Genomic DNA, 22,856 nt, shown 5'->3' on the forward strand with positions numbered 1-22,856 from the left:
TTTAAGCTGATCTGCCTATAATGCCATAGAAGAAGCTCCATTGTGACTTATTTCTGGTCTGATTTGAGCTTTTACAGCAAAAGAAATTGAAAAGGTATAACCAGTTAGTTTCAAGATACAAAAAGTTTCAAAGAGTGTATGAAAAGATTGGGCTGCCAAAATAAAGGATGTACACGAGGGGTTCTATTAAAGATTCTACTTTCATTTTTTTCCAGTCTTTACAAAGAATTTCTGAATTTGAATCCCAACCGGTTGGTAAACTGTCTATCAGAAATGCAACAGAAGTATGAGATTGATTCATTCCTTCAGTTGGTCTTACAACTTTTCTGCAAGCATTTCAATGTTCAAGAACCAGAGATTGCTTCCAGTGCCATCGATATGCTTTTCATACATTTAGAGCTTTCTGCAGAAATGCTTCATAAACCTTGCCAGTAAGTGCCTTTTCTTAGAGTTATTAAAATTGCTTTCAAGAACTCTGAAGCCATGGGATAGAGCCATCAGGAAGCCATAAAGAAGGCAGCTCTTAAGTAAATTGTATTTATAAAAATGGAGAAGAAATCCTATGAGAGCCAAGTCTTATATATTATAAGAGGGATAATGTACATAATATGCCGGAGCAACTTTTTAAAATAGATTTTCATTTAATTTCAGATACTTGGTTGATGCTTTTGTCAAATTAAACGATGACAATGAAAGTGCTGCTGAAGAATTAAGTAGACTGATCAAAATCATCTCCAAAAGGTTTGTTTACTATCTTGATTTAATAAAACATTCTTTCACCATCAAAATACTACAGTGTTTAATGCATGGAAGGCTTTACTTACTAATAAGAAATAATCTTGACAAGGTAAATCTGCTTTCCTCCAAAGTGTAGATTATGTTTTATGTAATGTACCTTCAGGGCAGGGGGGGGTCATGCAGTTATTATATAAACACTATGACAATTACTACCGTGGTGGTATATAAACCAAAATTTGGGAAAACAGTTACTCCACCAGTGGACTAACTGCAACATGGGTGGTGCCTAAGCCCAAAATTGTCGATTTTGGTAGGATATGGTGTACTAAGTGAGCACATTTTTCAATTTTTCACTTAAAATTTTAGGTTTTTAAAAAATTTCGGAAGCAAAAAAATTCAAAACATTTTTTTCAAAAGTCAAAAAAAAATCAAATTTTTTTCTTCAATCAAGGCATGAAAAATATTTTAACAAATTTGGAAAATGATTGAGATATTTAACTCTTGAACGGTCGTTAATAAGACGTACCCAGTGAAATGGTATCAAAAATGAGGAATTCAGTAAAAAAATTGCCAAATTTGGCATTTTTGGGGGTGGTATACACCAATTTTGAGGGTAAAATCAGTTAGTACACTATGGAATAACTGCAAGGGTGGTGGTGTCTGTAGAAAATGTCCAAAATTGCAGTTACTCCACATAGTGTCAAGGAGTAACTGCAAGACCCCCCCCTGTTCAGGGAAGTAACTCTAGTGAAAACTTTTTTTGTGGTACAATGGTACGAAGTAAGCAATTTTGCCAGCGTTTTGCCAAAAGTTAGAATTTAAGTAAAACTGCTGGTTTTCACAGAACAAATTTTTGAGGTAGACGACTGAAGCCACAAAAATTAGCTCTTACAAAAATGATTTCTTAAAAAAATTATTTACGATGAGTTAGTAATATAATTATTATAAACCATAATTACAAACGATATTTCCCTTAATAAGGTATGTCATTCTCATTTCATAGATTTCCAACAGCTTTTGATGGTTGCATTGATACAAAGTTCAAGGAGCATGAAGAGAACCCATCAGCCATTGAACAACTAAAAATTTTAACCAGAATTTGCTTGAGTGAAGAGAAATCAAAAGTGATAGGAAACGCTGAACTACCCCTTGTTGTTTGCTTAAACCATCCTGAGAAACAGTTACGATTGATGGCTACAAAACAGCTGTTTGAGATTTTCAAATCTGGTGTTTATTCTGAAGATCCTTCATTCTTTCAAGAGGGCGTCATCAGCAGATTGCAGGATGATGAGCCAGCTGTGGTAAAAGAGTGTCTGAGCCATCCAAAATCACTTTTGAAGATTCTCTCTAAAGATGATGTCCATATTGTCTTGGAAAAGTTATCTGAGCGAGCTGATGATACCTACAACTTGAGTCCCTTGTATATGAGGGTGTTACAAGATGTAGATCAAAATAGTACTGCTGATCAAAAGTTATTCTTCATGGTTTTATCTCAAGTTTTCACATCAATCACAAGTAAAAAATTAAATGCAGTTTTTGAATTTTTCAACAACAAAGAGTATAACATCGACAATCACATCTTGAAAGCAATCAAAACCACACTTTCATCCCATGGTGGTGTCAAAGTCAAAGATGAAGCCAAGTTACTACAGCTTAATCGAACCTTGATGATGAACGTTGCAGAAAGTTATGATTTGGATTCATTCAAAATTCTTTGGCAGTTCCAGTCCTCTCTACATTCTGATCACATTCTGAAATTTATCTCAAATCTGATCTTATTGATCAACACTTTATCTGGCAAATTTGGAGTAAATGAAGCTGCTTGTTTTGGACTGTCGAGAGATGTTGTTGCTTCTCTTGATGTCGATAACTTTTTAGAGAATGACCCAGTTCCATTCATGTTGGAAATGTTTGTAGATGGTATCAAACGAAATCGAAAGTTTGATGTTTCATTGACCAGTCTTTGTAATGCATTCTTTGTGAAGGTCTTGATCCAGAAAATTTCAGGTCAGTCAACTTTCTCGTCTTTTTGATTGCCCTAAAGTTATAAGGTTGTGTTCAAGTGCTGTCTCTCAATTATTATTTTTTATGTCTGATAGCTTTGCCTTTTAACGTATTAACAGAATACTGAAGCAGATGCTATCAAATTAGATTTAATAATTCCTTTTTCTCAACAAACTGGCCTTGTACATTGGTTTAAAGCTCCAAGTAATTTTAGTAGGATCTGTCTCACCTTAACGAAAGACTGTTTTAAAAAGGTTTCTTATTTTACAGAAAACAAAGATGAATTTGATGAAGTTAAACAGAACATCTTCAAGACCATTGTCCCTTTTGCTACCAATAAAAAGTCAAATGCTTTAAGCAACACTTGTCGTGAACTAACGAAAACGTTTTTCCAGGTAAGAAGATAGCATCAGGAAAAATTGATGATTTGTAAAATTCATACCATAGTCATTATAAAAAAACCCCGGTCTGGCAATGTCTTGTTTTACCTTTTTGTTCAATTTTCTTTTGTTACAAACAAAAGATAAGTTGCGATTTGCATACTTTTTGATAACGTTACCAAAATCTCCTCTTGGGATTGGTCTATTTTGTACATTAACTTGTAATCATAGCTATAAAAGTTGATGTTTTTGCTAAGAATATTTCATACACTTTAAATTTATTTGTTCCATCTTTCAAGACATGTTTCCAAGATACAGAACAAGTCCGTCTGTTCACCGGCCAACTATGTATCAACGAACTATTTGCGAACCAAAACATCAGCAAGGTGGATTTGGAAATTTCTTTGAGCTGTTTATCAATTGTTGGTCTGTTGGTTGAAAGTGCTGAGAATGCATCAATCACTGATCTGGGTATGAACGTAATATCGATAGTGATCTATTAAAATTCTGTTATAAAAGAGGATGGTTGTGTTTGAAACTTCCAGAAATTGAATAAAGGGTATTGGGAGTTAGCTATAGACGATGAGGACCAGGAATAAAGTCATATCTATCTGAAGGCTTTTGACTTAACAGAAATTTGCCAAAATTTGACAAAATTTTCTTTTTAAATTTTGTAAATTTTGTTTGAAGAGCTAGAAATGCAGCAAAGACTGTAAAAACGAACTTTTAGACTTACAATACTTTGTTTTTCAATTTAAGAAATTGGACTACAAATCGGCTTATTATCCTTCCCAAACAAGACAGTACGAGAAGTAGTGTGCGACATAATGGCGAAATATGGTGAAGTATTGAAGTCAAATCATCCTTGGTCATTCTTCACAAATCTTGTTGTGGAAAATACTAACGAAATCGTTTTGGATGATACCCATGCTAAAAGGTAAAAGAAATTAATTTTCTTTGGCTGTAGAAAAAAATATCAAAAGAGAAGTATCATTAAACAATTTTCTTTACCTTTTTTAGCAAAAGACAATCTATTTCAATATTCTGAGTGTCGGAGTTATAAAAACTTTTGTGTTCATCTTTCTAACGAGTATTTTTATCAGCCAAATAGTTTGAGTGAAGAAATTCTTCTTGTCCACTTAAAATGAACTAAAAGATTTAATACCATAACATTTTTATTAGGATGTTTGGCTCTACACTGAAAGCATCTTCAACTCGGAGAAAAAGTGAATTTGATATGTTCTCTAAGAAGGATATACCAAAGAAAGAAAAACGAAAGACTGCAGCATCAGAACATTGTATCTCTTGTTTGGTTAAATGGCCAGCACTGGTATCTTCAAGAGTCTTGGATGTTATCCAGTTTGCTTCTCTCCCTGATGTAAGATTCTATTTTTATACCCTATTGAAGCCCAAAATACCTTAAAAAACCTCCTGAAAGCCTAGATTTTATTAATAATATGCAAAAATAAAACCACTTAAGAAAGAGATTAATGCATTTTCGCTCATGCGGAACTATAAACTTAAGTTTGCATTAGTATTTGTTATAACTTTTATCAAATTTTTGTCTTCCATATAGGAGCTGTTACAGAAGTACCAGAGTATTGAAGAACTCCAGAGTGTTCCAACCACCTTGAAATTTTATAAACAACTAATCAATGGCATATTGAAAACAACCTCGTCGACACTATCCAAAGATGCCATCAACTTTATCGTCAGATGTCTAGATACTGAGAATTCGCAACTTGTTTCGACAATCATTGAAAAAGTAAGCACCTTAATGTTTTCAAAGCTCATTATTTTCAAAAATCAGTATTTTCGACAGATGTTCAAAAATAGTACTTGGTTTACCTAGGCCCTTCTCTTAAACAGGGCCCTATTTAAGAGAGAAACTGATCGTACAAACAAAAACTTGTTGAGAAAACATAGGCGAGACAAGGAAAAAAATTTGGCTGAAAAAAAATATCCCCAAGAGATTCTTAGAACAACTTTATGCTAAATATCAGTACTAGAGATCGTTCAGGCTGTTTAGAAAAAAAGTGCACGAACAGTATATATCTTTGGATGGGCCGTTTTCAACTTCTTATATATCTCTTTTTAGGCAGTGTTAATAAGGCTTTCCTCCCTTTTGAGACGGTAAAGTTTGGCTCAAAAAGAGTCAATAATGAATTCCGTAGGGAATTTCCCTTCTGTCCACTATTTCTCTCAGTTTGAACCACAAGTGATTTTGTGGTTTAGAGATGCTGGCAAGTCAGGGTGCAGTACGCAGTGTTGATGAGTCCCAATAAGGACGTAATGCATAATGCTGCTGCCCTGTCACCCAAATCTCCTGAGTGAATATAGTTCTCATATAGTTGGACAAATCAAAATATAATAGCCGCATTCTTTTTCACCGTTCAACATATATATTGAAATCTTGTTTTTAGCTTGATGGTCAAACCTATGAGAACTTAGAAGACAAGTCAAAACTGGAAATTTTGAAGACTTTTTATAAACTATTGAAGAAGCTTCCTCCAATCAAAACAGCAGAAGTGAGATCAGCCTTGAAAGAACTGCCAATGAAAACCGAACATGTTTGTCAATTCTTGACGCAATTTGTCACTTCTGTTGAAGAGACAAAGAAAGTTGACAATGACGAAACGTTAGTACAATTATAATTTTTTTAATCTATGATTTTTGGTCTCTTTTATTAAATTTCTTTCAGAATTCCAAGTTTTAATACAAAGAAACTTACACAAATCAATTAGTATAGAACTTTCAAACCCGAAGGTACTAAAAAAAATGATCATCGTTAATTGAAACATTGTAGATGTCTGTTACGTCTTTGAAGCTTGGAGTCTTGATACTTAAAAAGCAGACAACCTACTAATCATACTTTTTTAAAGTCCCTACTAATGAACTTTTTCAGCAAAAACTCCTTTTTGAAAAGTGTAAAAAACACGTAGAATTATGTTAGGAGTCAAGGAGGACTCCAGGAGAACTGTAAGTAAGCTGTGCACAGATCCAGTATCAACGGCTAATTTCAAAATTCATTGCCGTAGAAGTTGTACTACGAAGCGATAAATGTGAGATACTCTCTGGTACAGAGTAGGAGAGTCCGGGAAAACTATAGTAAGCCTTCTGCTATCTTCCCACTCAATAGAACAACAACACAAGAAAACTTGAAAGAATCCATTGGTGATATTGAAGAGCTTCTACTGGCTGTCAGCAATCAAATGGTTCAAGAACGAGAAAATGATCTGGTTACCAGTCTCTTTGCTACACTCGAAAGGTTTGTTTCTTTTCTTTAAAGCTTTTTTCACATGTACGTAAAATTTTACTTAAGACCTTGAAGGGTGGGGAATTCCCCACGCTTACGTAGTGTTTTAAGGCCTTATGTAGAGTTTGCTCACGTTCAAAAAGTTTTGAACGGAAGGAAAAGTCACGTAAGACCCTCTTAATCAACAAAAACTTTACATAATGTCGAAATTCCCAAAAGACAGCCTTACGAACGATTTCCCGTAAGGTCTAAAGTAAAATTTTACGTACATGTGAAAAAAGCTCAAAGGTTCTTTTTAATAAAGCTTTTTTCACATGTACGTAAAATTTTGCTGGAGACCTTGAAGGGTGGGGAATTTCCCTAAGCTTACGTAGTGTTTTAAGGCCTTATGTAGAGTTTGCTTACGTTCAAAAAGTTTTGAACGGAAGGAAAAGTCACGTAAGACCATCTTAATCAACAAAAACTCTACATAATGTCGGGGAAATTCCCAAAAGACAGCCTTACGAACGATTTTCCGTATATTATAAAGTAAGATTTTACGTGCATGTGAAAAAACTTGACATCGTTTGCTTACTCATCAATTTTAATCCACAAGCTTTTTCACATTGGGTTGGGATTGGTTAAAAATAGGAAAAGAAAAACATTTTTAGCTTTTAGGCGAGACCAATTTAATTTGTTGTTCTACGGACAGATCGTTAGAAAAATATGGGTCGGTCGGTCGGCAAAATAAGAATAATTTTTTCATTTATCAGGGTCGGTAAGGTACCGAGAAAATTTCCCAAAAAGTATCTGGATCAAAAATTCACTTTGTTTTTTATCTTCGATGAAGATCATAATAAAATTTTAGTGTATGGAATGATTTTTATGATTTTTCAATTTCTTGAATTAATTTTCAGCTTTATTCAAGTTTAATTCTTACAAATAACTAGTGTGTAAAACATATTGTAGTGGAAATTTGAATTATTTTTTTGATTTTAGCAAAAATAGGGTCGGTCGGGTCCGTAGAACAACAAATTAAATTAGTCTCGCCTTACCAGCACAATATAACAATAGGCAGACACTGTCTTGATATGAAAAGTATGTGATATGAAACGGGAACACTTATGTAAAAATAAAACCTTAAAAGTTGGTGTAGAATAATACAGAATGTACTTAGCTCGAGGATAATTCTTTCCTTAGGAGATAAGAATTAATTTGAGCCATAACTTTACCATAACTCTTGAGTGTTTTCTCACACGATTTTAAGCTTTTAAATCTCTGATATAGTAGAGTTACCAAAGGTTGAAAACCGTTTAGTTGCTTTGACAAGGGTTGCAAAACTTTAGAAACCACTTCTAATATAAAAGGCCGAATCTGCTAATGAATGGGACATGCAAATGTTTGATAGATATTTCACTATTCAAACTATTTTCCACCCTTATCAACTATACTTAGATTTCTATTCTAATCTTTCCAATTTTTTCCACTCTTTACAGTTGTCTTCTGGTGCCAGGTAGTGAGTTCGTCAAACAGCTCTGTCTCAACGTCTTAACCAACCTTACACAGCAAGACAAGCTCAAACTCAATTTCCACTGTTTCAAAATGGAATTCCTACTCGATTGCTTGCGTTCAACTGAAGATCCACAAACACAAGAAAACTGCTTGCAACTCATCTCTGCTACGGCTGTTTTGTTCCCGACACATATTCTACACTCTGTGATGCACGTCTTTTCGTTCATGGGTGGTACGTTGTTGAAGATAGATAATGAACATACGTTTAACGTCATCAAAAAGACAATTCATACTATACTGCCACCTATACTACAAGTAAGGAACTATGATTACTTTGATTTGCATTTTTTGGAGCGATGGCCTAGTGGTCAAAGGCGTCAGCGTCTCAAACCAGAGATTTGTGGTTCGAATCCCCGCTCCTTCCAATGTTCCGTTCAGTTCATTGATAGCCGAGCCAGCTGGGTTGGACCCTGTGAAAACAATCGAAAGACTGTCTAAAAAGTCCTAGATTACTGGGCTATCCACGCAAAATATCTACTCTATGTATCTATCTATCTATCTATCTATCTATCTATCTATAATAGCTTCGTTGTTGTCAAGCTTCTCTTAGTATTACTACTAGATTGATACAAAAACAACCGCTGCACAAATGGAAAAGCTATTGTTAACCTTTAGGCACTGCTGCTTCCGGATAACCAACATCACGGAACACATATTGACCAGAAAGCCAATGACGACGCGAAAAAAAAAACACAATTCGTAAAAAATTGAGATTACCGTCCAATATCTTGCGTGAAGCTATGAGTGCGTCACTGCAATAAATGGCGAAATTCAATAGCAACCATCCTTTTTTCATAGTGTTTACATAGGCTCCTCAGCAATATGATATTTCCTTCGTTTTTCTATATACAGGTGAAAGAAAAGTCATCAAGAAAACGCCTTTCAGATTCCAGTATTCAAGAAGTTGTGTTAGATGCTATACAGGCTTTTGTAGCTTCGTGTCCCCATTGTCCAGAGGTATGAGAAACCAACCATATAATAGCAATATCTTAAATGTTTCCTTTATTTTTTTTATCTATTAACAAAAATACTAGGCTATGTCATATCTTCCTTCGTATCGAGCGTAAAATTCCTACTTAGATTGCCTAAAATCCTGGAGCTGTCTATTTGTGTGGACTATAAAACTAATTGCCTCAGTCAATTCTTCATCGGTTTGCCCCGGAAGTGAAATTGCACAAATTGGGAAGTAATCTAAAATGATCCCTACTTTCTATCTAGCGTTTTAGGTTTCCCAAAATTAGAAAATTATTAAGTCTAAATAAAGCAATAATTTTGAGATAATCATTTATATTTTTACTTTATCACCTTCAGCACCGTCGCGAATTCATTCTTCAAGAATTATTAAAAGCGATTGGAATTGAGGACAACCTTGGAAATACTATGTTACTTTTAATCAAACTGATCTCAAGTGATTCCGATGGCGGTAGTGGCGGTTCAGCTGAGGGCGTTGGCGGAGATGTTGATATGAAGGAAGTGGAAGGAAAGGTAATATGGTTTTAACGGTTGTATTTACATTTTTATAAGAACAAACTATATAAGAATGTAAGGCTTCGATGGACGAAAAATTAAGAACAAAATTTTAATCTTAAAACTCAAAAAGTTAAGAACATCCAAAAACAAAAAGATTGGATGTTCTCATAAAAGAATGGTCGTCTCTCCCAAGAGATATACAGTCATCAGACTCATCTTGTGTTTGTTCTTTCCAAACTATTACGTTGAATCCTTATGATAGTAATTTTAACATTTCAACTATGTAATTTCTACTCCAAAAATTTTATATTCTGAATGCACATTCTCTCATATATTTTCGATCGACCATTATTAGGTCATATCATATCATATATGTATAGACCTTTCAGCTCTTATGCCGTAAGCTGAATGTATTATTTGCCGAACAAACTAAATTGACGTTAAAGTTTTTGAATTTACCGCATTCGATGTTATTCAACCTTAGTAGATCCGCATCCATTCCACTTGTGGTGTTTAGCAACGAAAGAACATTTGCAAAGCCTTTGACAAAGCTTCCATGAGACTAGAGTATACTTCTGACTGGACTCTACCTTCTGACTATTTTGTCCAGTGAAGTATCAGCGCCAACTAGTCAATCAAAAAGCTATAAGTGGCCCTCCGGCCAGGGGGGGTTCTGTAGTAAAATGTCAGACATAATGACGTTTACTACGGTGGTGGTGTGACGAAAAATCGAAAAAATATTTTACTACCCAGGGTAGTTAAATACTAAAATGGGTGGTATCTGTGTGTTAAATGTTGAAAAAATTTTACTACCTGGGTAGTTAAAACTGGTAAAATTAGCAACTTTTAGCTATTTTTGAAAAAATTTTCTGTTGGAAAGTTGTTTGCTGCAAACAAAAAATTCTCGAAATTTTTTGTCAATATAAAAAAGACTAATTCTAAGGGCAAAACAATATTTTTTTCACTAAGTGAAAATTGTGTCACAGAAATAATCATTTTTTAACTTTTTTTGTAAAATCAGTCCGAAAAGCAACCAAAAAATAGGTGGTCTCAATGACAAATTATCCCAAAAACTTTTACTACCAGGGTAGTAAAATAACTCTTCCAAGAGTCTGGGTGGTGGTATGTAAAAATTCGTAAAAATCATTTTACTACTCATTTATGTCTGAGATTTTACTACCGATCCCCCCCCCCTACTCCGGCTACGTTTCCATTGAAAAGTTAAAAAAATACTAGATACATTCGATTCTCTTTCAGAACATGTATTCGCGAATGACATTGGACTTTTGCATCCACTTCTTCTCCTTGTACGACATCCCAACTCAATTGTCGACCGTCAATAAAATGATTCGCTACCTCTCAACATTATCCATTCAAAAAGCTAGTAAGTTACGCTGTCTATTAATATTTGGCTATAAACCCTCTCGGGATCGGTCGAGCCATGGCCGGCTTATTTCCTTTTAACCAAAAACATCTTTAAGATGTTACAAGAGTTGTAAGAATGAAATAAATGGACTCTTGACGAAATCAGCAAGAGTAATCAGTAGAGGGGGTAAAGCGACAGGAAAATTTTCTTCGTGGTTTAAAATAGAAATATTGAAAATGGTGAATAGCCATGGTATGACTTTTCATCATAATTGAATGGGAAAAACCAGGGAACGTGTCAATTTCAATGTAATATTTCGAAATATATATTTCGGCAACAATTTTGGCCTTGAACCAAACCAAAACCTTTTCGATGTTTGCGCATGGTGTGCTATCCACATGACTGGAGGCTCGAATCTCAATTGAAATTAATTGAAAATAGAGCCACTCAATTTCCATCCAATTCTTTTTCGTACTCGAATCAGTTTCCCCTCTTCATACAAGATGGCTGATTTTCCAAATCAGTCAAATGAAAAATTCTTGATTTTAATCTTAAGTTCTTTTTAGTGACGAAAAAAGCTGATAAAAATCTCCCTTTGGTTTCTTCGCAGACACAAGGAAGAAGGGTCGATTAGGAGCAGTGGATGCTTTATTCGATACACACAACGAAGGAGAGAAGAAATCAAGATTATTCATTTATACTGTGATCTCCTTCATTGATCATGTATTGAAAAGTTTATCTGCTGATCAACAATTACACGTTATTGTCGCTTCACAGAACTTTACAAGAACTTTCCTCGCGTAAGTGAAGCACAGATATTTTATATAGAATACTAGCTACTGTTCCTGGCTGAACCATATAATGCGTCATCTTCATAATTGATAATTAGACCAGTTCGGTGTCGGCAATTTGGTCAATCAAGACCATTCTCTCGCCTCCTCGTTTCCCGCCTTGATAGTTGTTTATTATTTATCAACAATTACACGTCATTGTCGATTCACAGAATTTCACAAGAACTTTCCTCACTTAAGTGAAACACAGATATCTTATACGATATTGGGTTGCGAATTTTTCGACAGTCATCTATTCTGCTTTTTTGAAGGGTCAATTTTCGCTAAAATATATCAGCAAAAAATATTTAGGTTAACGGAGGCTTTCATTCACTATGCTGACCTTTTGGAGAATTCCATCAAAGATTTCGAAAATAACACAATGTCACGAGCGTTCGTGAAGAAACTGTTGGCAAAGACTTGCCATGTGATGGAAATGTCCTTCAAACTGTTACCTTTCATTACTTACATGGAACTTTTGGCTGGTAAGATTCTAAATCGCCAAATGTTAATCAATCAATATTTAGAGGCGATAGTTATCTTTCTCAGTGCCAAAAGTTCTTCCGTCCCAGAAAGAATTCTGAAGTATATTCCGTCAGGCTTTTCCGTCTCAAAATTCTACATAATTCGCCAAAATTTCAAAAAAATGTGCTTAAATGGCTGCCTTAAATCCATTTTCCGGCTCAGGCTATAGCTTGAAATTCTTATTTTGTTTTGTCGCGGCTATTAACTGCTATTCCTCGTCGAAGTGTATCAAAGAATCATATTGGCTCATAATAGGAAGCCCTTTACAAGATGTTAATTCCTTTTTCAGATTTCATAAACATGTTTTTCTGTAAACTGATATTGTCAGTGCATTTGAATTTTTCGTATTTTTAATCCAAATTTTCTTGAACGTACGTTATATATTGGTATATGAATTCCAAATCTTAATTTCTTAGGCTTAATGCAAAAGACACAGATATTGTTGAAAACGAAAGCATTTGAATTGCTGGCTAAAGTGTTGAAGGAGACTGAAAAACTGACAGAAAAAGAGGTAGGGAAGGAAACTTCTTCAATTAATTTAGTTTTAAAACTTTCTTCGATTTTTTTCGATTGGTAATTAAGCATTTTTTGTTTTACCTCGCTTCAAATTGATTTCGAATTACCGGTCAGAATTTTGATTAACAGACCCCGGAAAGGACGTATAGTAGAAGCGATAATAGATAACTTGTATAACATTACCCTATTTTGATAAAGCCTGTTAAAATGAAGTAAGTTCCTGTTTCGTGCATGTCAAACTATACACCCCATTCTGGTATCAGTTTGAATTTTAGGACCATACTTTACAGCCATTTTTACTTGGTGGTCACTCTAGGCTGCCTGATACATTGTTTGGTGTTTTGATTCCGCTGGACGTGGCACTTCTTAGAGAAAGAACTATGCAATTTATTTCTTCTTTCAGGAGGAAGCTTTGATCGCGCTCACTCCGATCATCCACAATGACGTCACCAGCTTGCAAAAGAAACGAAAAGTAGACCCCAACATGTTACAATTACAACTTTTCGCTATGAAACTTATTGTGATCCGAGTCAGTGGAAACCATCCCGAACTCTTTGTATCGTGGCTGCCTATTACAAGTGCGTTGTGCGCTGGCGCGAACACCAATGACATGGTTTCTATTAACGCAATGTTGCTATGCAAAGAATTAGTTGGCTTGTTGAAACTTGAAGTGCTTCCATACTTAGGAGATATCGTTCAACCAATGCTACAGAAACTTTCTCATTCCATTGAAAACATTAGTTCTAGGTACGTCTTTTCGATATCTTTGGGACCATCCGAATAGTACGAAGGCAGTGAACCATATGATATGAGAATACTGGACCTAACACCGCTGTGACCCAGGCTGCTCAGTTTTATTACCCCTCCCGAATAAGAGACTTCGAGATAGGAATCTTTTTTTGGGGGGGAGGGTGGTGTGCGCGCATTCAAAATCAAAAAATATTTGAAAAACTGAAATTAAGAAGTGATGTCAGTTAAAGGAATTATACGGTGTTTATATACACCCGACTCGTCTGAAACTGATGTCAGCAAAATTTTAATAAAAGAGTCCTTTCAAATTTGTAAATAAAAGGAAGAAAAAAATCTTGCTCCACATTTTTCTTTATTCATTACAAAAGATTCTATTTATTTCAATCTGCTGAATCAAAATACATTATAACTATGTAAAAGGTCAAAAGCTTTAAGGGTTTAAACCCCTGGTTTCTCTATTTTTTCTTTTTTACCTTTATGATTCAATCAACAGCAAAGACACACTACTCATGGTCACGTGTATTATGTCATTACAAAAGATCTTCATCTCTGTGCCGAAATTCATGAGTCCTTACATCAACCCAATATTCACCAAAATCTCACATATTGAAACTTTGAAGAAAACTTTATCAAAAGACACAAGCACACTGGATGGAGTGGTCGAGAAATTCAAAACGAATTTGGGTGAGAAGGTGGCACCGCGTATTTTGTTTCCCATCGTCAAGGAGATGGTATCCATGGCAACTAATGATTCATCGAACACAGTAAGTGTAGTTACTTTTAGTAAAGTTAAGTCTTTACTCGTCTTTCAAAGCGCTTGCTTTCGACGGGCGGTTTTCTTTCTAAAGTTGGAGGACTAAGATAGCGAATATTATTGATATAACAGCAAAATGTAGGGCCCACACCAGCGGGGGGGGAGGGAGGGGTCCAGGAGGCCACTTTTTTGCAAAGTTAAAATTTTTGGTTGCGCCTCTTTAGACTCCTCTTCAATTTCTTAGCGTGGGCCCTGAAATGAAAAACGATTGTTTTAATGATCAGGGCAATCAGGGTACAAAGTAGCCTGTCAGACGAAAACCGCTTTTTTATCGCGATTTAACGTCTGTTACTTTTTGCCGTGGAATCGAATGTTCTTGGACGGGAAAGTCCGTCCAAGATTTTCTCTTCGGCGCGGCGCATTTTGCCGTGACTTTGGACAAGTTGCACTCCATTGCATGTGCCTTTTTCTGATTTTCAAGAAGTCATTGCATTGCTTCGAGCGGTAAAGTTCAAATAGATTATCGAACTTTCGAATTTTGAGATTCGAATGTTGAAAATTGTTTGAGTGATTTTGTTTTGTTTTGAAAAGTGAATGGCTCTTTCTCGAAAAGAAACAAAAATCTGCGGAAGGATGAGAAAGAAGATGGAAATTTTATCATTGCATCAACAGCAGCAGAGTCGTTGGGTTATTTCCATAAAAGTTTAATCTCTCGGCTTCTACAATCCTGTTATGGTGAATGAAAATTATCAAATCATTTCTTTGCTTTGGTTTGGATCCTAGCCATAATAGTGCTGATGATATACGAACTTGGTTTGGACTTTTTGTATGTTTTGGGATGGCAACGAATATCTTTTGGATATGACTTGAAACCTAGAAGAATTTATCCCTCGCTTATTCCAGTGGAAAGAAGAACTGTTTGTTTGTTATTGTTTTTATTGGCGGTTCGACGTGGTTTGTGATCGCTTGTTTGAAAATGTGACATAAATTGAATTGTAGAATGTAAATTGACATACGATTGAAAGTAAACTGAAATTTGATTGTATTCGATTCGAAAGAATTTAATGAATGTTGCTGGGTGTGGAAATGATTTTCTTCAGCTCTCAGCACCAGTGACCATTGTCATTGGCAAATCTTGACATATCAAAACTTGACACTATTTTTTTTATTTTGATTTTAAAACTTATGCGCTGAAGTTGATACAATGACAGATTTTTTATATTTTTATGTGAAAAGTTTTGTTCTGTATAATTAGAGTTTAAAGGTTTACTACCAATTAATTTTGAGTGAAGATTAAAAACTTTCAAATTCCTCAACTTTGGAAACTAGATAGCCAGTAAAGTTTGGAGGTTTTGCTTCGAACTGTGGGAGAAATTTTGTTATTTTTATCTTACTTTCCTTTTAAGATTTTACAGTCATGGTTATAATTTTATTACAATTTTTAAAAAAACTTTGATAATTTTTCAAGTAAATAATGATGTAACAAATAATTATTTTTATTTTGTACCTCTGTATCTTGGAATTGTACGAGATCGACTTATTCCATCAAATACTAGTCTTGGAATCCTCATTATTTTACATCCCTGTTTCAAAGACTGGCTAGTGCTGAGAGTTTTTTGATTTTGGTTGTTTCTCTGCAAGGAAGAAAACCTTTTGAAGAAGGGGGGTTTCCTTTTTTATTAAATTAAGAGCCTGTTGACAATACCATTAATCGGAGCTGCTTGGAGACTTTTTTGCTTCTATAGTTCTTTCGTTATAAAGCGGTGTATCAAAATATTCTCGTTTTGAAAAACAAGCATTTTTAGCTCACCAAAACTTTACCCCGATCCCGAGGATTCTCTTGTTTTGATTTTATGCACGGAACTCTAAAATTAAGACTAGATTTGACATCGACACGCAACCTCTCCACCAAGAAATTCTATTCGGTCGTCCATTCCAGTCTTTGCTTTCGAGTTCCGTGTTTTTCCCGCCTTTATGCACTCCGCACGGAATCGACGTCACCCTCCACCACAGTGCGATAGCTTTCGACAAACGCTTCAAAGTGTAACTGACCATAAAACAAAGAAAAAATTTGGTTTGTGGGAAGGTACTGCCTAGGTACAAAGTTCTTCCGTCACAGACGGATTTCAATCTGAGGGAGGCTTTTCCCTCTCCAAATTCAACAAAGTCCTGCAAAATTTGAAGAATATTACCCTTATTTGAAATAAAACAAATATCAATGATCTTTCCTCCTGGCCTCCTGGTTAATTCGTTTCCTATCCAATAATGATATTTTGTTTATATTGCAGAACACTTTGGTCACGTGTCTCGACATTTATCGAATCAGTTTGGATCAAATGACGTCATCAGAGATTAACGACGTTTTCAAAACAGATATTGTCTCACTTTTCCAAGTTTTACTACAACAGTCGTCCAACTATGAAGGAGAGATGAGCGAGAATATGCTTGAGACTGAAACCATTAAAACGTTCTGTAAATTAGCCTTGAGGATGACAGAGAAATCATTACGTCATATTTACACACAGGTTTGTGTTTACAAGCATCACCCATAGAGCCTTATTGATTAAATACTTTAAAAGTTAGATTAACCCTCTACCATTTAAGCCCACCCAACACTGGCGGATTTAAAACAATAGAGCAAGTATGTCGAAAACAAGCGAAGGAGTGCAAGGCCCGTTAAAAGACGAGAAATTACAATTACAAATCTCCTCTTCTGACAAGTTCGACATGGTCAAAAACCGCCTATGCCCAACTCTTCGTCGCAATTACAATATGCTCATCTTAAGGTTTTCGTTTTTCATTCACGAGACAGATAGGAGATTTGTTTCTAGCGCCTTTGGTTAGTTCAATTCTTTGCCAAACCATGGCTTATGTCAGAATTTTACACACTTGTTTTACTCACTAAAGATAAATTTTGTGTTTTCAGCTCAGCAAACAAAACCTTTTAGCGAGTTCAACCATAGTATGTGTTTTCCAACAAACTGATTAAATCTTTATTGGTTGAAAAGTGCATAACGTGACTCTCTGTGGGTACCTGATATAATTCTTATTTTAAACATTTCATTATTATAGCTTTTCAACTGGGCAACAAAAGACAACGAATTGGTCTCAAGGAAGATGTTGGTATTTTACCGTTTGTCTGTCTCTATGGCAACAACACTGCAAGGGTTGTTCTTGTTATTCGTGCACGAGTTACTCGAGAAATCTGCAGATGTCCTGTCTTTCTTATCTAAAGGTTTGATTTGATTTTTAAAGCCTTGGTTTTTGATGGCTTCTACTTTTGCTCAGCTTGCTTTTATCCCCATCATTTAACTGCGTTTGTATGACCAAAAAACTTGTTTGATTTTATTCTCTCGAATTCTAATAAAAGGAGGCTTTCAATAATCAGTGTGATTGGAAAACATCTCAAAACCGGGGAAGGGGGTGGTTGGGATGAGAATGTCTTCGATGGAAACAGTTTGAAAAGGAGGCTAATACAGAATTAGTGGGAATTCAGCTCTTCCCTATTCTGTATGTTATCACATCAATTATTTTTCGAACGTTTGTAGAACAAATCTTAATAATATTTCCTGACAAAGAGAATTCAGAAACCTCATATCATCTTTCGTTTTTCAGGAACAGCTCCCAAAGACATGACGTTATCACGTGAACTTTTGATTTGCGTCATGGATTGCTTCACGTCAATCTTTACGTATGACACGCACGGTTTCATGAATCGTGAACGATTCCAAATGGTCGCCAAACCCATCGTACAACAGGTGAGCGTTGAATGATTTTTCTCGGGAACTAGGCTAGGATAGAATTAGGCTGGGTAACGTTAGGTAAAAGTAAGTCTCATTTTACTATTGAAACGTTTTACTGTTGAAAAGTAATCATGGGTAATCAAGACTAATTGTGCTCCCCATAACGGCTTCCTTTTGATTGAGCAAAAGCCTTCAAAATTTTAGAACAACAACCAACAGAAAGCTGTTATCATATCCGAGCGTAGTGGTCCAATTTCGACCCTGAACAATGACTCGTTAATGCTACAGTGTATTTTCTATAACTCAGTCCCGCACCGGGGGGGGGGGCACAAATTTGTTTGATTTAAGGCATTGTTAACTGAAGGGGTGAGAAAACTTGTTCGAGTTAGGGTGACATTCAAGTCATGGACTCTACTGTTTATCTAAGAAACCCCAGCAAAACTCATAGATTGAACATTCTATTTGTTACTTTCACCTTATAGATCGAGACATCACTATTCGAGGAGGACATTTCAAGTTACAAGACTTTCTATGGCGAACATTACCAACAGTGTGTAGTGAAATTAGCATCAGCAGTCAACGACCCTGTGTGCTGGAAAACGTTAAATATCGAATTATTGAACCGAACTAAATCCGATGACGTACAGGTTAGTGTAGCAAAGGCTCCGTCCGTTGACGGGTGGCTAGCAGGTTGGGCCATGGCCCCCTCACCAGAGATTTTTCTAAGCACTTTTTTGTGTCTGTATGTCGGCCAAAATACTACTCAATCTAAGATTGAGTTTTTCAAACTAAAATAAAAGAGACATTTTCTAGCAAAATTCAACTTCTTTGTTGTTAACAAGCAAAAATAACTAACATTATCTACATATTCAAAAAAGTTTCGGGAGCTTCGCCCTCTAAACACCCACCAGATCCCAGGCTTCACCAATATACAGCTTCAATGAGAAAAATTTCCTTTCATACAGATTAGAATCTCAATCTAAGTTTACAAAAACGGCCCTAGCTCAAAGTGCTTAGAAAAATACCTGCTCACTTTTATGCAGAATACTTTTTTCATGTTTTTATCAAAAAGATAGCTTTTATGGAGTTTAGAAGGTGCAAAAAGTAGAGAAATATTTTCTTCGCTGTCCAACCATGGTGGGCAACACCCCCTTTCCTAATCCCCGAAGTTTTGGCCCCTTCACTTCAAACGACTCGCCGGAGCCAATATATAGGTCTTGAAACCCGCTTCTTTCGTGGGTATTTCGTTGGGCTCGATTTTAACGCCAAAAATTAGATATCTTTGATTGATATTACCATTGGGCCTAGGAGAACTAAATGGTTACTGTAGTATGTAATTTTGTTCATCAGGTGCGCTTGGCTGTACTGAATGTGATTGACAAGATCTACGATTCTTTGGGTGAATCTTACATGGTACTGATCCCTGAAACCATACCATATCTTTCTGAGGTTCTTGAAGGTGAGTATAGTCCTTTTTGGGCCTTTAACATGAAATTAATTAAGAGTTGCTCCCTGAGAAAATCATCATTTCGTGATCCGTAAAAGATTTATGGAGCGATGGCCTAGTAGTGGTCAAGGCGTCAGCGTCCGAAACCAGGGGCTCCCGGTTCGAATTCCAACTTTTCCGATGCTCCGTTCAGTTTTTAGATAGCCGAGCCAGCTGGTGGTGGACCCCGTAAAAACAATTAAAAGACTGTCTAAAAGCCCTAGATTACTGAGCTATCCATGTGAAATATCGACTCTTGACATACTTTGAATAAATCTGATGAGTCTGTGAAGTTATTATTTGATGCCTCTTTGTACAGTGGGTCCCAAAAGAGTTTATTTTATATAAAAATTTGTGCGCTTTTTTGGGACACGCTGTATTCACCTTTAATGTTGAGGTCGATTCCATTACATCTACATGTACGTTAACCAAGGTTTTACTGACCGGTTTTAGAGCCCTTAAGAAAACAATCATTATGAACATCGATGATACCATATTGCCTAACCAATCCATAGAGAGTAAACCTGTAACTTTTATTGTCTGATACTTGAAGTATTTTCATCTTTTCTTTTCATAGACGAGTCAGCAGAAGTGGAAGAGAAATGTCGTTTCGTCATCAAAAAGATTGAACAAATTACTGGAGAATCCATCCAGAAATATTTCTAACCAAATATTTTACTGTATCTTTTTATGGTTTTATCTCATGACATTTTTTTAAATTTCTCGACATTTTTTATATCAACATTTTATATATCTTACCATGATTGATATGGATTCGAAAGATTCCTGCTATAATTGAATCGAAATTTGAAATTCTTTTGCATTTAAATAGCGTTCAAGGGCCGATCCCAAACTAGTAAAGTCAATGTGAGAGATTTTTGTCAATGTAAACCAAATTTGTGCTTTTTCGGTAATTTTGTCCAATTCTTAAAACCTAGCTACAGCATTGTTCTACACGAGAAAACAGGTGACTAAAAATCGGTGTAACTTTATCTACCATTGTTTTAACATTGGAAATTGAGATTTTCTGATCGTTTAACTAATATGCTTTTTGATAATTTTTGATGACGCTGAGTCCAGTGAGTCAAGCTTTAAGTGGACCCCAGGCTACTAATAATGCGATTTGCAATAAATAAAATAGGTTGATATAAACGTTTGAAAATTATGAAAAACAAATAATCTTTCCCGTGAAATTTTTATTCTTCCACCAATTTTGAGAATTTAAAAACTTGTTTACATAAAAGCCGAAGCAACATTGATAAATTTGTAACAGAAAAATAAATTTAACAGAAAACCAAATAGTACAGAGTAGCTACTTTCAACTTGGAATTTTATCTTTTACATTTCCGTAGGTGGCAAAAAATGTATAATACGGTTTGTATGGTAAGTTTGTTGTCTATAATGTACAATAAATTGAAGTCAAGATTAGAATTGTTTGATACTCAAAGTTTCACGAAACTTTTCGTTACGATCTTCAGTCAAAAAATCTATACTTAAAATTCAAGTTTCAAGTTTACAAAAATATACTGTGCAAAAATTTACGAATTTTTTGACTGAAGAATGTAACGAAAAGTTGCCTGAAACTTTTAATCTCAACTTCAATTTATTGTATAAAATGCTTCCTCCGGGTCAAGCACTCTCTTGCTGAAGAAGATATTCATGATATGCGCCACTGGAGAGTCTTCTGAGAACTTTTAAAATTTTCCACCCAATACGTCACTTAAACAATAGAAAAAGTGAAGTATTGGGTGGAACAAAACAAAAAAGTTGCATAATTTCGTGAAGTCATTGCAGTGTTGCATATCATGAATAAGAAACTTAAGATTATTTATGATATATAAACATGGAGACTGGAGACCGGTAGAAGAGATGGAAAGATGGAATTCCAAGGAGTATTGTAAAGCAAACACTACACTAAGTTGTTTTTCAGTGAAGTCATTGTACAGTAATTTGATTTTATTGCCTTGCATCTGATTAGCCCCTACAACTATCTAGATTGCAAAAATTACTTCATGTTTTTTGTACTTTTAGATATAATACCACAGACCTAAAGCCAATCAATGCAAACTGTATTGTTTACAAAACGAAAGCATTTTTCCTCTATTGCGCCATCTTGGTAACGAAATCTCCATGGTGACCCCACAAAAAGGTATTTACATTTGCACTTATACGTTGCTATTAATTTTATTTTGAAAATAGAAATGTGCTTTTCTGAACAATTTTTTGAGGAAAAGCTTTCCTCGTGATGTCGTGGTAGCTAATACGAAATGCCAAAATTGTCTGTGTGTGATGAACTTTTTTCCTTCTCGTTTTAAAAGCTCTTTACATTGTAAGCTTTTTGAGCCAGCAAAGTAGACTATGCCCTATTTTGAATAGTATGCTGGAAAAAGATTCTGCTTTCGTGCGCATTTTCATTTATTAGTTGATACCAAGATGAATTATGATTTTTCATGCTGGTGTTTTTCTCGTGCGCTTTAGTGTAGTTAGATGAGTAGCATTTGCTTTGGGAGGTTGTGAAGCTGGTTACTTGATGGAGAGCTCTGTGAACATCTTTATCTATCCAATTTTTCCTACTTTATACATGTATAAATGTTTATGCAGGCACGACGCAACGGGTACGGCATGGATGGCGGCCGCTGTACCAGATTTTCACAAAAAACCCCGACATTTTCCTCTTCGTCGGTAAAATCGCTATGAAATCCCTTAAATTTCCTCATTCGCCGTACCAGATATAAGAAGCTATATATGTTATTCTCAACTTCAGTTGAGCTACAATCTGACAATGTCTGTGTGCCTGTGTGTGTCTGTCTGTCTGTCACGCTGAAATTTGGTACACTTGTTCCTTGGGTGAATATCTGGGGGTGTTTTTTCATTTTTTAAATAATTTGATTTTTGGGGCCTGGGGACGAGCTTTTCGCCAAAATGAGGCTAAAACTTAAGAGCAGCCTACATTCCTCAAATATGGTCGGATTTGGCTGAAATTTGGCACACTTCTCCATTGGGTGAATATCTGGGGGTCTACAATTGGGCCTATGAATAATTTGTGCACGTTTGTTATATATGTATAATTTGTTTCCAGGTGTGGTTTAAAACGTCATCATACAATGTCTTATATTATACGAGTTAAGATATATAGTAACCTCGTTTTCATGCCTGGGCTAGTTTGTCAAACAATGTTAGTTTAGCCATTGTTGCATCTTTGTAAACATCCTCAGAGTTATTTTTCTGTCTGTTGTTGTCTTTCACGATGGCATGGGGAAATGCTCGATTGTTGCAGTGTAATTTGAGATGCGTTGTTGATAATTGTCAGACCTTGTTTATAAATGCTATGATCTAAACTTCGGGCAATGTTCAATGGCTTTGAATGCAAGATGAAAGCTTTAATCTTCATAAAGATTTTAGTTTGCCTTCCGTGATAGTGGCTTCTTTTTATCATTTTTTATCGTTTTATATATGAGTTAAATTGGATTTTCATTTTTGACTTCAT

The 22,856-nt window shown here is 35.4% G+C and overlaps 1 protein-coding gene across 2 annotated transcripts in view; it reads left to right on the forward strand.

Annotated features, from left to right (window-relative positions):
• LOC136797904 (HEAT repeat-containing protein 1-like) overlaps nt 1–20,169 on the forward strand; it is a 28,457-nt gene extending 8,288 nt beyond the window's left edge. The window contains exons 4-28 of one of the 2 annotated variants that reach the window (XR_010845315.1): nt 216–431; nt 652–741; nt 1,742–2,745; nt 3,013–3,137; nt 3,422–3,593; nt 3,882–4,059; nt 4,305–4,500; nt 4,699–4,887; nt 5,546–5,760; nt 6,262–6,390; nt 7,854–8,184; nt 8,782–8,886; nt 9,241–9,414; nt 10,657–10,783; nt 11,376–11,565; nt 11,908–12,080; nt 12,537–12,631; nt 13,040–13,383; nt 13,880–14,150; nt 16,429–16,665; nt 17,213–17,375; nt 17,756–17,898; nt 18,366–18,534; nt 19,234–19,342; nt 19,947–20,169. Coding sequence is in view for 1 of the 2 variants with exons in the window: in XM_067054483.1 (XP_066910584.1) it covers nt 216–431; nt 652–741; nt 1,742–2,745; nt 3,013–3,137; nt 3,422–3,593; nt 3,882–4,059; nt 4,305–4,500; nt 4,699–4,887; nt 5,546–5,760; nt 6,262–6,390; nt 7,854–8,184; nt 8,782–8,886; nt 9,241–9,414; nt 10,657–10,783; nt 11,376–11,565; nt 11,908–12,080; nt 12,537–12,631; nt 13,040–13,383; nt 13,880–14,150; nt 16,429–16,665; nt 17,213–17,375; nt 17,756–17,898; nt 18,366–18,530; nt 19,234–19,342; nt 19,947–20,035 (5,230 nt within the window). In the remaining variant the exon portion in view is untranslated. The remainder of the gene's footprint in view (nt 1–215; nt 432–651; nt 742–1,741; nt 2,746–3,012; nt 3,138–3,421; nt 3,594–3,881; nt 4,060–4,304; nt 4,501–4,698; nt 4,888–5,545; nt 5,761–6,261; nt 6,391–7,853; nt 8,185–8,781; nt 8,887–9,240; nt 9,415–10,656; nt 10,784–11,375; nt 11,566–11,907; nt 12,081–12,536; nt 12,632–13,039; nt 13,384–13,879; nt 14,151–16,428; nt 16,666–17,212; nt 17,376–17,755; nt 17,899–18,365; nt 18,535–19,233; nt 19,343–19,946) is intronic. The other variant, XM_067054483.1, reaches the window with a different exon arrangement.
• The last annotated feature ends 2,687 nt before the right edge of the window (nt 20,170–22,856 follow it).

This window comes from Clytia hemisphaerica, unplaced genomic scaffold (assembly GCF_902728285.1).
Source record: "Clytia hemisphaerica strain Z4C2 unplaced genomic scaffold, Clytia hemisphaerica genome assembly, whole genome shotgun sequence".
NCBI lineage: Eukaryota > Metazoa > Cnidaria > Hydrozoa > Leptothecata > Clytiidae > Clytia > Clytia hemisphaerica.